General features: G+C 41.5%; 2 protein-coding genes across 25 annotated transcripts in view; one reads left to right on the plus strand and one right to left on the minus strand.

Moving 5' to 3' along the window:
• GTF2H1 (general transcription factor IIH subunit 1) overlaps positions 1–11,914 on the minus strand; it is a 50,458-nt gene extending 38,544 nt beyond the window's left edge. The window contains exons 1-2 of the mRNA XM_015434115.3: positions 11,727–11,914; positions 818–986 (exon numbers count right to left, since the gene is read on the minus strand). Coding sequence (XP_015289601.1) covers positions 818–971 — 154 coding nt within the window. The 5' untranslated portion in view covers positions 972–986; positions 11,727–11,914. The remainder of the gene's footprint in view (positions 1–817; positions 987–11,726) is intronic.
• Positions 11,915–12,269: 355 nt separating this feature from the next.
• The window catches only part of HPS5 (HPS5 biogenesis of lysosomal organelles complex 2 subunit 2), a 50,126-nt gene continuing 46,324 nt past the window's right edge, over positions 12,270–16,071 (plus strand). For 12 of the 24 annotated variants that reach the window (XM_045371579.2, XM_045371583.3, XM_074014088.1 and 9 more), the window contains exon 1: positions 12,270–12,391. The gene's annotated coding sequence lies outside the window, so the exon portion shown is untranslated. Of the gene's footprint in view, positions 12,523–16,071 lie in introns of all 24 variants that reach the window. The other 12 variants (XM_045371580.2, XM_074014086.1, XM_074014090.1 and 9 more) reach the window with 2 other exon arrangements.

The following is a 16,071-nucleotide window of genomic DNA, read 5'->3' on the forward strand; positions in this document are numbered from 1 at the left end:
GCTGGTCTCAAACTCCTGACCTCAGATGATACACTCACTTTGGTCTCTCAAAGTGCTGGGATTACAGGTGTGAGCCACTGTGCCTAGCCCATGCCTGAAATTTATAAAAAGAAATTCTTCCATCTACATTCACTATAAAGTTGGGTCTTCTCAACGGAAGATGGCCACATAAACAAAGATCAGACAACTTACCTAACTGGTACAATTTTAGCAAAGGAAAATCTGGCATCATCTTATCAGCATTTTAAATGCATAAACCTGGCCAAGCATGGTGGTGCATGCCTGTAATATAATCCCAGAACTTTGGGAGCATGAGGCAGGAGTGTTGCTTGAGGCCAGGAGTTTGAGACTGGCCTGGGCAACACAGCAAGACTCTGTCCCTACCAACAATAACACACAAAAAAATCACATCAACTATTAAACAGGAAATTCTTTGCAGAAATGTATCCTATACACACAAGCTTGAAATGATATTACTGTAAACATTGCAATAAAAAAATTCTGGAAACTTCCTAAGTGTCCAACCACAGAGGGCTGGTTAAATACATGATGGTATATTCATTTAGTGGAGTATCATGCAACTCTTAGTGTGTGGAGATCTATATGTGAGGTAGATTTACATATTATACATAAACCTGTACCTGTTCTATTATTAAGTGAAAAGGCCAGATTGTAAAATACCCCATTTTGTAATTATTTCTACATGGTTGATTTTTGGATATAAAATAAAACACAAAGATTATTTATATAATCTTTTTATAAAATTACCAGCAACTATGACATACAAATACATCAGAACTTAGTATAGCTGACTTACATTTAATATCCGCATACATATGGCTGATCGTAAATCTATCTTTGCCTTCAGGTGCCCAAGCAATTCTTTCTGCCATGAGGTATAGAGCTCCATCCTGCTTCTTTTGACGCACTTTCTTTACAATCAGCAAAACTTCTTCAGATGAGGTTGCCATGGTGGCTAGAAGGTGCTGAGAGAGAAAAAAATGATGAAGAAAAAAACTATCCCACACATCAATTAGGGTTGAATTTGTTGACTTCTAGAGTCCCTTTCAAATATAAAATCTAAATTGTAGGAAATTAACAGGAAAGAAGAAAGTATCTTTTCTCATTCAAAGTGGAAGATAAAGTTGCATGGCATCATTCCTCTACAATTACATTTTATTTTGCTCACACCACAGGTGTAAATTTATACAACACTTCTATGCTAATGAGTATTATCAATTTATTTTCCTCAGTTACATTCTTAAATTATACATACACAATTTGCAATGTGTAGTATTTTATACAGTCTATATTTACAATTGTAAAACTTTAGAATTACACAGTCGTATTTATTATTTAGTTCAAATTTGTTTCAATTGAAACTAAGGTCTGCAAGATTTGTGGGGTCTTCCCAGAACCACTCCCAGAGCTAAAACCACACCAAAGTTTGCTGATTTCTGGTCTGTTTCTTCTGTATAAATAAAACTGAGAGAACTAAGTATTTAACACTTCACATGCTAATTTCCTATCTTTTAACATTCAAATGTCTTCAACTGCTCTCCAAGTCTCGGCCATGATTCATTGGTATAATGCCTAACTAGTAACCTAGGAAAGAGTCTGGTCCCTCCAACTCTTATCCCCCGCCTCTGGGAATCTTAAATGCCCAATCCAAATCCTCCAGGCTTGAGTGTGGCTGTCTGGACTCGAACTGATGGTGATGTCTGCCATGGGCCGGGATGGGGAAAGTTGTGGCACCAATGCCACATATATGCCATTTCTGGTGAAGTTATGACTTTAGTAACCAGAGGAATGGCTAAAATATAATTTAACAATTACGTTTGCCCTGGGCAAATAAGTGAAGCTTTACTGAAGTATTTTTCCGAAGATTAAAACAAATGAAAACAGGCCAAGTGAGGTGGCTTACACCTGTAACCCCTGTGACTTGGGAGGCCGAGGAAGGAGATATTACTTAAGCCCAAGAGTTTGAGACCAGCCTTGTCAACAAAGTGAGACCCTGTCTGTACAAAAAATAGGTCTAACTACATGGGAGGCCAAGGTGGGAGAATTGCTTGAGCCCAGGAGTTTGAGGTGGCAGTGAGCTATAATCACCACACTGTACTCCATCCTGGGTGACAAAGTGAGACCCTGTCTCTAAACAAATAAAATGGGAACAATGAAATACTGGATCTGCCATTAGTTCTTCAAAATAATTGAGAACTTCTATTTGAACATAATGGGAAAATAAGTATTAGGAAGGGGAGTATGGCAGGGATTAAAAACAATAGAAATCAGAAATTCCTATTATAAAATTACCAAAAAAAAAACCCATCACTTTTTTTTATTTTTATTTTTTGAGATGGAGTTTCATTTTTGTTGCCCAGGCTGGAGTGCAATGGCGTGATCTCAGCTCACCACAACCTTGCCTCACGGGTTCAAGCAATTCTCCTGCCTCAGACTCCTGAGTAGCTGGGATTACAGGCATGCGCCACCACACTCAGCTATTTTTGTATTTTTAGTAGAGACAGGGTTTCTCCAAGTTGGTCAGGCTGGTCTCAAACTCTCGACCTCAGCTGACCTGCCCACCTCGGCCTCCCAAAGTGCTGGGATTACAGGTGTGAGCCACTGTGCCCAGAAAACCATCCACCTCTTAAGATTAATATGGCTGGGCACGGTGGCTCCTGTCTATAATCCCAGCACTTTGGGAGGCTGAGGCAGGTGGATCACTTGAACTCAGGAGTTCGAGACCAGTCTGGGCAACATGGTGAAATCTGTTCCCACAAAAAATACAAAAATTAGCCAGGCACAAGGATGTGCTCCTGCAGTCCCAGCTACTTGGAAGGATGATGCAGGAGAATCGCTTGAGCCCAGGAGGCAGAGGTTGCAGTGAGGTGAAACCACACCATCGTACTCCAGCCTAGGGATGAAAGTGAAACCCTGTCTCAAAACAAAACAAAACAAATCACTGGATTAAAAAAATTATTACTTCTTATTCACTCAAACAATGAGTTAGAAATAAAAAATACAAGGGAAAAATGTGAAACCCTGCTTTCTCTGAAGTTGATTATCTCAATTATGAGTAGTCAGATACCCCTTTTATAAGTCTTCACAGACTATTCGATCCCGAAAATAGAAAGGAAATAGGTCAGTGTGAACACATTTATTCAACAAATTTGTACTGAGCCAAGGAGCCTGGGGGCTGTCCAAAGATGAATGTCTGTTGATTTCTGCCTTCAAAGATCTTCCAGTGCAGCGAGCAAGTGTGTATACGTGTACTATTTGTTAGTGGATATAAATTAGAATGTGTGTGGAGTCCTGATTAGGGAAAAGGAGTCAGGCTGGTGGGAGCAGGGGAAAGCAAAAAGAAAAAGCAGAAAAGCTACAAGTCAGCCTTTCTTCATGGTCTAGGACACATAGCCCTCCCGTGCAAATAATTCACAATCTTCCTGTGCCCCACTCATCAACCAGACCCTCAGCTGATAGAAAAATGCAAGTGAGCTCACTGCAGCCTTCGTGTTATCAGTACTTCACGTAACCTTCTTCAACAAAAGCACCATCCTATAAAATCCCCAGGAAGCTTTTGTCTCCTTGCAGTCAGTTCTCCGCTTGCTAATCTGCACGTTGCTTTCTTGCAACATATTTTCCTACTTTCTCTAATAAACCTGCCTTTCTTTACCTACAATTGTCCTGGCAAATTCTTTTTACTACTGGTGCCACCAGCCTCAGACAGTTGCTACCTATGACATGAAGTCCCAAAAGGGACACAAAAATATTCTAAGTTAGGACTCGGAGGCAGTTTCTTCACTCAGAAAGCCATGAGAAATGTTTACCACAGAATTTTTTAAAAGCCATTTAAAAAAACTGAGATATAATTAACAAACCAACAAATGCATAGGTCTTAGGCATTCTGTTTGATGTGTTTTGACAACAGTACATACCCATTTACAATTACCCAAAATGAGACACAGAACATTTCAGTCACCCTTGAACATTCCCTCATGTTTCCTTCAAGTCAATCTCTTTTCCCCAATCTCAGCAACTATTCTGACTTCTATCACCACAGATTAGTTTTTATCCGTTCTAGGATTTCATATGAAAGGAATCATACAGTATGTACTACTTTTGTCTCTAGTTTTTTTGCTTAACATGTTTTTTGAAATCCACCACATTGTTGCATATGTATCAGTTCATTCTTTTTAATATATAGTTTGGTTATATATTGGGTCTTGAAGAGAGAACTTCTACAAAGAAAGTAAAGGGAAACAGGTGTCAGAGACAAAGGGAATAGTTTGGGGCAATGGATTGAAACTCTCTAGGAATGAGTAGTCTGCTTAGGATACAGCATAAGGTTCATGATGATCAGTAGGATGTGAGGTTGGATGGTTATATAGAGGCATACAGTGGAGAAGGCCACCCTATGTGGCAAACAATAGAAAACTTCTGAAGACTTCTGAATAGGGCAGTGATTTGCATTTTAGAAATTAATCTGTGGGCAGCAAGAGAGACTGGAGAGGAAGGGACAAGAAGGACCACTGAAGCAGCAGAATGAACAGACATTGCTGAAGTGCTGAAAGCAGCATCACGGTTGCTTGCCCATACCCCATTTCTGAGCCTTACTGACATGAGCACAGTGGTACCATTTTCAGAAATTAATGAGAAGGACGAGCAGATTTGAAAGTGAAGATAAGGAATTCAGTTCTGGACATGATGAGTGTGAGGTACTGCTGAGTCATGCAGGTGGAGACAGTCTGCATTATGTGGGCATTTGCAAACGCTAGAATAAAGCCCGATTAGATGACTGCTTTTAATTAAAAAGGAATTTTAAAAATTCCATAATGTCACAACCCTAACATCAATTTTCCTCATTTTCAGTTGTGCTTACCTTATCTGTACCTACTTCACAAATGTAATCATAAAATACATTCAAGTTCATTATTTTGTGATTTTTACTCACCACTGAGAATTTCTCCATGTCTTCTTTCAATCCCGTTTTGATATCCACATATCAAATACGATAAAGGATCACAATTCTTAATAAATGATACCATCTTTTAACTGACTTATTTGATGTCTTAAGACTTTGAGTTTTCCCTTCTAGAAGTTTAAAAAGCTGTTTTAAGACTATTTAATGACATGAAAAGATACACAAAGAGAAAAAAAAAAGCAGGTAGTTTGATTTCATATTCTCTTCTTTTTTTTTTTTTTTCAAGATGGGAGTCTTGCTCTGTCGCCCAGGCTGGAGTGCAGCAGCACAATCTTGGCTCGCTGCAACCTCCGCCTCCTTGGTTCAAGCGATTGTCCTGCCTCAGCCTCCAGAATAGCTGGGACTACAGGCATGAGCCACCACGCCCGGCTAATTTCTTGTATTTTTAGTAGAGATGGGGTTTCACCATGTTCCAAGCCAGGCTGGTCTCGAACTCCTGGGCGCAGTGATCCACCCGCCTCAGCCTCCCAAAGTGCTGGGATTACAGGTGTGAGCCACTGCGCCTGGCATGATTCCATATTTTTTTTTTTGAGACAGAGTCTCATTCTGTCACCCAGCCTGGAGTACAGGGGCATGATCTTGGCTCACTGCAATCTCTTCCTCCCAGTTCCCAGCAATTCTCCCTGCCTCAGCCTCCCAAGTAGGTGGGATTACAGGTGCCCGCCGCCACATCCAGCTAATTTTTGTATTTTTTAGTCGAGACAGGGTTTCGCCATGTTGGCCAGGCTGGTCTTGAACTCCTGATCTCAGGTGATCCGCCTGCCTCGGCCTCCCAAAGTGCTGGGATTACAGGCATGAGCCACCGTGCCTGGCCCCATATTCTTTTTTTTTTTTGAGACGGAGTCTCACTCTGTCACCCAGGCTGGAGTGCAGTGGCCCGATCTTAGCTCACTGCAACCTCCACCTCCCGGGTTCAAGTGATTCTTCTACCTCAGGCTCCTCAGTAACTGGGGGTTACAGGCGCATGCGACCATGGCCAGCTAATTTTTGTATTTTTAGTAGAGATGGGGTTTCACCATGTTATCAGGCTGGTCTCGAACTCCTGACCTCGTGATCCCCTGCCTCAGTCTCCCAAAGTGCTGGGATTACACGCGTGAGCCTCCATGCCCAGCCTGCCCCATATTCTTAAATTTAAAAAAATCTAAAATTTAGGCTGGGCAGGGTGGCTCATGTCTGTAATCCCATCACTATGGGAAGCCGAGGTGGACAGACTGCCTGAGACCAGGAGTTTGAGACCAGCCCGTGCAACATAGCAAAATCCTGTTCCTACAAAAACTATAAAAATTAGCTGGGCCTGGTGGCACACATCTGTAGTCCCAGCAACTTGGGAGGCTGAAATGGGAGGATTACCTGAGCCTGGGGAGATGGAGCTGTGATGACGCCACTGCACTCCAGTCTGGGTGACAGTGAGACACTGTCTCAAAATAATATTCTTCATCATCTAGAATTTACCGAATGCTTAATAATGTGTCAGGTGCTAGACTAAGTTTCTTATAGGCATTATCTCAGTCAGTCCCCAGTTAATAATCCCATGAGGTAGGTTCTATTATTAGTTACATTTTGTACATAAGGAACCTGGGTCTGAGAAATCAAGATGCTTTCTTAAAGCATCAGGGAAGCAGCAGAAGTGGGTTTGAATCTGGGTCAGTCTGTCCTTGAAATTCCACTATGTCACTCTGAAAATATATGCGACTGAAGGGACAGACACCAAATTTAATAGTGATTATCTATGGGTGATAAAAATACAGATGATTTAAATGTTCTCTTTTCTGATCTATAAAAAATATGTATTTTATACTAAAGCAGTTATTTAAAAAAAAATGTCTTCCCAAGAGTTTCTTCTTTATCAAACCAAATGTTTATAAGGTAACCCAGGAAAGTGTTAGGGGTGCTAGTGTGAGAATTTGAAAACAGTGTTTTCATTTTCAATAGTTTATTACTTTCAATTTCTGTAATGCAGGTGTATCACTTGTACTTTTAAACTAATTTATGAAAGGAAATTTTATAACGTATGAAATCATTAGTTGAAATATTTTAACATTAATTTTCTAGTATTCTTTATAATAAACATGCCTCAGCTGGCCAACTAGCTGGGATTATAAGCACCAGCCACCACGCCCAGCTAATTTTTGTATTTTTTTTTTTTTTTTTTTTTTAGTAGAGATTGGGTTTTGAGGCAGGTGGATCACTTGAAGTTGGGAGTTAGAGAACATATTTTAAAAAGCCCACTGTAGAATATGAAACGGGACTGCAAACCATACAAATTAGGAAACATATGTTTTCAGAAAAATGAATTAAAATCTAAGAAAGATGAGAGGGGAGGATTTGAGGGGGAAGTTGGCAGATAATTTTAAGTATGTTGATACCTCATTATCCTACTTAAGCAGGATAATTTTAAGTATGTCAGTAGTTGGAAGAAAAGCAATGAGCAAGGACAGCTGATAGAGCAAGTCTCCAATTAACTGGGCTTACAGGCACAAATAAAGTTTTAGCATTGGAAAATAATACAAAAACCTTTCTGAGTTGAGAAGGTAAAAAATGCATGAAGACAGAGAAACTGCAAAGTGGAGAATATATTAGAACTGACTATATCAACTGGGAAAAACATAACTTTTATTTTTTTTTTTGAGAAGGAGTCTTGCTCTGTCACCCAGGCTGGAATACAGTGGCATCATTTCAGCTTACTCCAACCTCCACCCTCCAGGTCCAAGTGATTCTCTTGCCTCAGTCTCCCAAATAGGTGGGATTACAGGCACGTGCCACCACGCCTCACTAATTTTTCTATTTTTAGTAGAGATGGGGTTTTGCCATTTTGGCCAGGCTGGTCTCAAACTCCTGACCTTAGGTGCTCTGCCCGCCTCAGCCTCCCAAAGTGCTGGGATTACAGGCGTGAGCCACTGCACCCAGCCATATCCTCTTATATATAACATATAAAACCATTTATATCAAAATTCATTTATGGGGAACTTTAAGAAATAAATCTGAGATAAATTACTGAACATTGGGCATAACTGATCAACTGTCTCACAGCTAATTTGCTTGGTAAATTTTCCTGGTCATCTGTAGCACCTCTAAATTGTTCAAAGACCAATTTCAGGAGGTTTAATAGAATCACTGGAGCTATCTTACAATGCCTTCTGTGATTTCCAGGTTTTTCTTGAGTGTATTCCTTGAGTGGCAAACACTTCTTCCCAGGAGAACGCTATAAGAGTCATAGAAATTCATAAAAATTATTGGTGTAGGCTACATTTAAACAGATCAGGTCAAAGAAGATCTGGCTTTACTAAAAGACTACTTACTTTATGAAACAGTCTGTTATAAGACTTCTTTATTTAAATATCTTCTTTACTTAGCAACATCTCTAGTAAAGGCATTAATTTATTTGCAGTTAAAAATGTATTTGTCTGAATCTAAATTCATATACCTTGCTCTGAGCCTTTGTACATTCTCTTCCTTTCCCATCAACTGGCTAACTTTCACTCATTTTTTTTTTAGTCTATGTTAAGCTAAAGTTACCAGGTTAAAGTCTCCTATTATTTTCTTCATGGCACTTACTACAAAATAATTTTTAATGTAATTCTTTTAATGTATACATCCCCTGACAGACTTCAAGCTTCATAAGGGAGTGCAGAGGCCACATATATTGGGTTCTCTGTAACACGGCACTCAGTAATACAGTGTTTGGCCTACAGGAAGAGTCCAAGAAATATCAATGACATCATTTAAGATCTTGCTGTTAAAAGAATACAATCTTTTGGTAAGACATAAAACGAAACCTCTGCATATACATCCTTGCCTAAACTCCAAGAACCACTATAGTTCTCAATTCACAGATCAATGTATCATTTCTCATAGAGATTCTAATAACTAGATCTTGCACTTAAAAGGGAACAGTGATAGGGAAGAATTTGAACTGGCTGAACACAAACCTTTACATTACTGCACCTCTGCATTTCCATTACCTACACCCCCTTTTCCAATGTGCAAGAGATAAATGGAGGAGAGGAGATAGGGAGCAACAAGTGAAAGACAAATCATCCTCTGAAAGGAGGATTACTAGAGAGCACTGTTACATCTGCCAGCATACAAAAACGGAGATTTGGAATGCCGCTTGCCATCAAGCAATCCAAAAGTATTTTAACAATTCAGCATTAAAGGGAATAACTTTGTAAGTATGCAAAGAGTGACCAAAATGTACTGTTTTAAGGATAATTTCACAGACAAGGAAGATATTAAGGAGAATAACTGATGTGGCAATTTTAGGACTGAGCACTTGCACATTTTACAGCAGTGCAGGGAAGAGGCAGGAGGAGGAAAATGCGACAGATGCATGACAGAGGAAAATATGCTCATATCTACTAATACTGCATGCTGACAAAAGCATATTACCAAAATTGAGAGAAGAGTAATCAGTTGGTAATCAAAGTGGTGAAAAGAGGAACTACTAGGTCAATGGCTGATACTGCCACCCTGAAAGCAGGAAAGAGAAAGGAAGGGCGCAAAGACATCTCTATCAGCAGTATCCATAAGGCAGAGATAAATGGTAGCCAAAACGCTAGGAAAGCTCAAGGGATGCCAGAAAACATTCTGATGGTAGGGAATAAAATAGCATAGAGAAGCAGGTTATCAGAGGGCAGGACACACGGTACCAGCAAGAAGTTACAAGCCTTGAGAGCAGTACACACAGGAAGCATTCACAATCGAGGACTGGTGCTGGTCCCTCGTAGCCGGCTTCACTACTTTTAACTGATTCTTCTCGCACACTGCACCAATTTTCCTAGTATTTTTCAAAAGACCTCTCTGAATTTGCTTTGGTTTTTTCCCCACATTTGTACCGCAATGTGCATTTAATATTACTTAGGAGAGACTCAAACGTACCAATCTGCTGCACTGCTACAAGTCGGCTGAGTGGCCTGGTCAACATAGTGAAATCCCGTCTCTACTAAAAATACAAAAATTAGCCAGGCGTGGTGGCATGCGCCTCGGTCCCAGCCACTCAGGAGGCAGAGGCAGGAGAAGCCCTTGAACCCGGGAGGTGGAGGCTGCAGTAAGCCGAGATCGCGCCATTGCACTCCAGCCTGGGCAACAAGGGCAAAACTCCGTCTCAGAAAAAAAAAAAAAAAAAAAAGTCGACTGAGTGAGGATAGCAGACCATCTCTTTTTTCTCCTTTCTGAATGAGGGGCTTAAGCCTACTAACAGGTACAAAGTTCTCTCCAGAGTCTAGTCCTTCTGTGAGCCAAAGGTCTGCTACTAGAGGTTACCTTCCCTGCGGTTGTGACCTCTCCATCTCAACTGCTCTGGTCTTTTCTTTTTTTTGACAGGGAGTCTCCCTCTGTTGCCCAGGCTGGAGTGCAGTGACTCCAGCTTGCTCACTGCAAGCTCTGCCTCCCGGGTTCACGCCATTCTCCCGCCTCAGCCTCCGGAGTAGCTGGGACTACAGGGACCCGCCACCACGCCGGCTAGATTGTTTTGTATTTTTAGTAGAGACGGGGTTTCACCGTGTTAGCCAGGATGGTCTCGATCTCCTGACCTCATGATCCGCCCGCCTTGGCCTCCCAAAGTGCTGGGATTACAGGCGTGAGCCACCGCGCCCGGCTGGTTTTGTCTTCTAAAAAATCTTAAGTTTGGCAACTTTGGCTTAATTACCTAAGTCCAGTTCAGTGGTTTTCAAACTGTGTTCCAAGGAGATGCCTCTAGGATATAGGCGAAGTGGAGTGGTGGGGCCTGGCTCTCTTAAACTTAGTTCCACCAGAGCATGCTGCTTTTTATATATTGGGTTCCAGGTAAAAATCCATGGGGAGAAATTGTTCCACTCCTTTAAAACGTTTGAAAATCACAAGTCTGGATATTGGTTTGTATGGAGTCAATACTCACTGCAAAGCATATTTCATTCAAACCACTGTTTTTTTTTTTTGTTTGTTTTTAAGACCTGGTCTTCGAATGGACAAAAGGTGTATTTTTTATACCTCCTTTCCCCGTCCCCATTTTACTGACGCTAAAAGGAGAGTTTAGGAGCCATTTGGGGCCAGGCACTGTGGCTCATGCCTATAATTCTAGCGCTTTGGGAGGTCTAGGCAGGAGAATCGCTTGAGCCCAGGAATTCGAGGTTACAGTGAGCTATTATCACGGCACTGCATTCCAGCCAGGACGACGGAGCAAGACCGTGTCTCTTTAAAAAAAAAAAGTCACCTCCTTATTCAATTTGGCCTTTGAGAACACTGGGGGATATACAAAACAATTATGTATATATCCAGGTACTCACGGTCTATTTTTCATCATTTCACCACAACCAAATGACCAAAACTAGGAATGTGTGGACTGGCCCATGTGTTAAGAAGGTTTTTAAGAGGTAAGATTGACAGGTGGAAGCAAAAGGTGTGCAGACACCAAGGTGAGAGCTTTTCTCTTACAGAATACCAGACTCAACAGCACATTTCCTGACGGGAAGGGCTTCTCTGTCTGGGAGAGGCCTCCACTTCATTCTCATAAGCCAAATCTGATCCTGGCTTTGGGTAAACCTGCTCTCAGTGGAAGAGCAAGCTTCCTTTAGACAAGTAGATTAGGGGTCGCCTCTTCCTCGCCTCGGGGTAAGGGCAAACAAGACGGTAGGTTTGGGCGTTGGGAGGACGCCGACAGCGACGCTGGGAAAAGGGGTAGAATCCACGCCGTCCTGCGGCCCCCAGGCCTGTCAGATCCTCACCCGCCCACCCACCCGCCCGCCCGCATTCTTCGGTCCAAACTTACCAGGTGGAAGCCACAACTCCAGACAGGAAGTAACTAACTGGGTTGGATCTGGTCGAGTTCCGCTGCGCTTCTTAGAGCCGCTGCTGGGAAGAAGCTGAAACCCAGTGGCTGCAGGAGTTGCCACCGCCTCTGTTACTGGGGGGTCTCGGCTCCATCGCTGGCTGCGAGGAGTCCGAGGGCACGTGACCGGAAGTAGCAAGGCGGGCCCTAGGCACGTAACTCAAGAGCGCGGCCGCCATGACACCTTCCGCTAGTTCCCTCCCTCCCCCACGGTTTCCCGCCTGTTTCGTTTCCTCTCTCCGGTTTCGAGCGGCGAAGGGTCCTGGGATCCTGGCCGGCCCAACCATTTGGCCTAGAGCTCCTGTGGTTCCAGTCGGCGCCGTGTCTTCAGCCCGCAACGGCCCTCCGGCTCCAGGCCGTAGAGAGCGTAATCGCGACCGCGACCTGAGGGGGAGGGACTACGCGCAAGCAGGGGGCGTGACCCGTCACGTGATGAGGAAGTGCCGTTAGTAGCGTTGTCTCGGGTCCGCGGCTCTCCTGGATGACGTCAGCAAGGAAGGGGAGGAACGGGAGGTGAGACTGAAGTGCATGTTCTGCTGTTAGTGGGCGGTGAATTCCCCGGCGCTAAGTCGGAAGCCAAGATCCGATCCACTGAGAGCTGCGAGGTACTGGCCTGGATGTGGTGGAGCTGGGTTGGGACCTCCGGGCTGCTGGTCTGTGAGCCTGGCTTTGAAAATTGGTTACTGGGTCTCCTCTCAAGAGATCTCAAGATATTAAAGTTACTGCTGTTAAAAAGGTAGTAGTTCCACTAGGCAAGGAACTTTTTGTGGGCAGGGATTGTATTTTGTTCATCCTTGTGTCTCTAGCGGTGTGTTCAGGTCCTGGAACATAGAAGGCACTCGAATGTTGAATGAATGAATGTATGAATGAGTCAGTCGCCATTTGTCTGAGGCAGAGAGTTGTTTTCTGATCATTTCTTCTTAGAAAGATCCCCTTGTGAAAATGAGACAGTCGGCAACTTCTCCTTCTCATTTCTTCAATTTTTGCTCTCGTATTTCTTTCTCGTCTTTTCTTCCACGCACCTACTGGGGCAAAAGAGAACATATTTGCATTTGATGTGTGAGCAACAAACACTGAACTATTTTACGATAATGGGAAGATGATGAGATTTGGATTCAGGAGACGTGTATTCTAATCTCAGATATACCATTGATGAGCTCTGTGGTCCTTGGGCAAGCCAGTCTTCCAAAAGTTGTTTCATTTACTTTGGTTAAGCATTTGTCGTCAACTTGTATGTTCTTAGTTTTTGGTAGAGTCACTTCACAGAAGTAACATTTAAACTCAGCTTTGCAGAAAGATAGGGTTTTGGTAAATGGGGGAAGATTCCAAAAACATCATGTTTTAAACCATGGAGGCACAGCAAGTTTATAGAATGAAAGAGAAAAAAAAGAGTTGAGTCCAATGTAGTTGGAAATAGGAGAGAGGTTAAGATGGGAAATGAAGAAATAGAGCTATTGAAGGCTTGTACAGTATTAAGTACATACTTTTAAAACTTTATTGTGGAAAATTTCAAACGTAGACAAAAGTAGGATAATAAAATGAACCCTCATGTACACTTAACGCAACTTGGGCAATTATCAGCATTCTGCTGTTCCTGTTTATACTGTTTGTACATTTCTAGGTACTTTTTGTATCCGTTGTTGCATTTGATTAATAGCAGCTTTCAATTTGAGCTCAGTTCTACTGTATGTAGCTACTGGCTAAGAAGATTTTGTTTATGTAAACAATTTCTTTGGGTTTTAGTTGACCACTTGCTCTGTTGAATCAACGGTGTAACACGGCCACTTAAACACAACTAATACTATTTTAGGTTGTAATATAGAAACTTAGTGTCTAGATCCAGGAAGTTAGTGTTTCTACTCTATTCTGGGCTCATCCAACTGCTTAAGGAGTATTATGCTCAGCACTAGGCACCTCATTTTTAGACAAACTAAAGTACCTCTGTAGAAGGTTGACTGGAACAGAGGGTTGGAAAATGTCATGTCAGGAGTGATGGAGGAACTGGGAATGTTAAATTTTTAGAAGACCTGATAAGACTTTTGAAATACAGAAGGATTGTTTTGGAAAGAGACAGCTCATTCCTTTCAACTATAGAAGCTACATACAAATAGGAATAATGGTAGAGCTATAAGTGATCAGGCTTCAGCACAGTATTAAAAAGAACCTTTTAACAGTGAGCCCTGTGGAGGACTGGAGTTGGCAGCTTCATGAGAGTGAGTGATTTCTTTCCATTGCTGAAAGTGTTCGGGGACCTAGGGCAAAACTAATTTCTGAATTAGGTGGACATGTTCACTGAATTACCTATGAACCTGTCTCCATGTTGAGAATTCTAGGAAGTAGGGCTCATGTGGGATCTTGAAAGCTGGATACATTTGGGTAAGAAGATCTGGAGGGGAAGCAGTCATTTCAGGGAGAGTAAACATAAATGCGTAAAGTTAGAGTTGGTTTAACACTGTCATCCAGCAGCTTGTCTGAGAACTGGCATTGCTTATGCTGTTTTTATTGTCAGTTCTCATTTCTGTTAAATTCTTTTTTTCTTTTCAGTAGAACTTACTAGGTGTGTTCCCCTCCCCACCCCACCCCCACCCCCATTATATTATAACTTGCAGGACATTCTCTTTTCACCGAGATTAAGGCAAAATGACCTATCTACTTTGGAGTTTCTTTCAAGATCACACGTAGAGGAGACACTATGATATTATCATTCCTTTCCATCTCTTGGATCCTGTACTGTGTTTTTCTTGTATTTTCAGTCCCTTTCGTTTTAGAGTCTACTTTTAGCTACTACCTACAAATCTGTTGAAGAGTCTCCCCAATAATAAAGTCCAGAGAGGTTTTCTCCTTTTCCACCAGACTTCTCGAGTAAGTGAAATGTTTTATCCTCATTTTCATACCGCCCACCCCTTTTCTCAAATCTTTGTTTTCTAGCATCTAACCACCCACAGCACTTTACAGAAATTATGCGACCTCCCAACACCAAATTCTTCAGTTCCTTTCTGTTGCCTGCCAAGTTAAGTGCAGGCTCTTTGGTTTGAAATTCAAAGTGTTTTGTAACTTGGGCCCTAATTATGATTCCAGCTTTGTCTTTCGTTATTCCATTGCTTGTATCCTATGTTTCAGTCAAAGACTAAATTTGTATGCTCCTAGTATATTCTGCATTTTTTTCTTCTCTATATATTTGCACGTTGCTGCCCTACCTGCTACCATTTCCCTTTTCCTTGAGATAAAAGCGTAGTCAGCATCAGTACTACTTTCCTTAGAGAGTTTTCTTCGGTTCGCTGTAATTCAGTGTGATCCCTCTGTCCTGTAAAGTTCTAACAAAGCAGTTTGCTTATGTTTCCCTCATAAGATGTGTGTGTGTGTGTGTGTGTGTGTGTGTGTGTGTGTGTGTTATTTGTCTTTTTCTCTCTATTATAAACTGACTGACTTCTGGAATTATTTTACTCGTCTTTTTTTACCACTGTGCCTGATACTTTACTAGGTACTGAATAAAATGAATGAGTGAAAAGAATGAGGGAAGATTTTCTTAGATCAATAATTCTCAAATATTTTGAGTACAGGCATGTGAAAACTTTTTTTTTTTTCCTGAACATCGTTCTCCTTGCAGAGGTCAAGCTGTATTAGGAACAGTGTTACTAGCAGAAAATCAGATTGTGTTATATGTGTGCAATAAAAAACGTTATAGTCTTCGTTTTGCCACTAGAAAGTATGTTCTTTGAGGGTTAGAACTTTATCATATCTAGGACCTAGAATAATGGCTGGCACTTAGGTGGGTGCTCAGTACAAATCTGTTGAATAAATGAGTGATTGAATATATATGTTTCTGGGAAAAAAGTCAAAAACATAAAGCATGAACAAAAAATGAGAATATATAAACAGTTTATGAATTTTTCTGTTGTATTAATTTGCTTTCTAAATTTGGCAGGTAACAAGTGATTGAGAAAAGTTGTAATTTATGGGGAGAATTTTCTTTTCTTTTTTTCTTGAGATTGCTGCAATTGGACATAAAAGTGCATTTGAGAGTAGGTGAACACAAAAACTCTTGTGTTACTTTACAAAGTCCTCCCTGGTTATTTGGCATTTGTTACCTTGCATTCTTATCCCTGTTCTGTCCTATCTAGTCTCTTTTGTTGCAGCTCTTTATTTTTCTTTGTGCTCTATTTCCCTATACCTTCTCACTTAGATCTGTTCATTCATTCACCTCACTTACTAAGCACCTGCTAGGTTGGAGAGAGAAGTCTAGTGGCCTATTCCTATTAAGCACTGTTAAATTGTTAGCTGATAA

The sequence above is a fragment of the Macaca fascicularis genome, chromosome 14, assembly GCF_037993035.2.
Source record: "Macaca fascicularis isolate 582-1 chromosome 14, T2T-MFA8v1.1".
Lineage (NCBI taxonomy): Eukaryota > Metazoa > Chordata > Mammalia > Primates > Cercopithecidae > Macaca > Macaca fascicularis.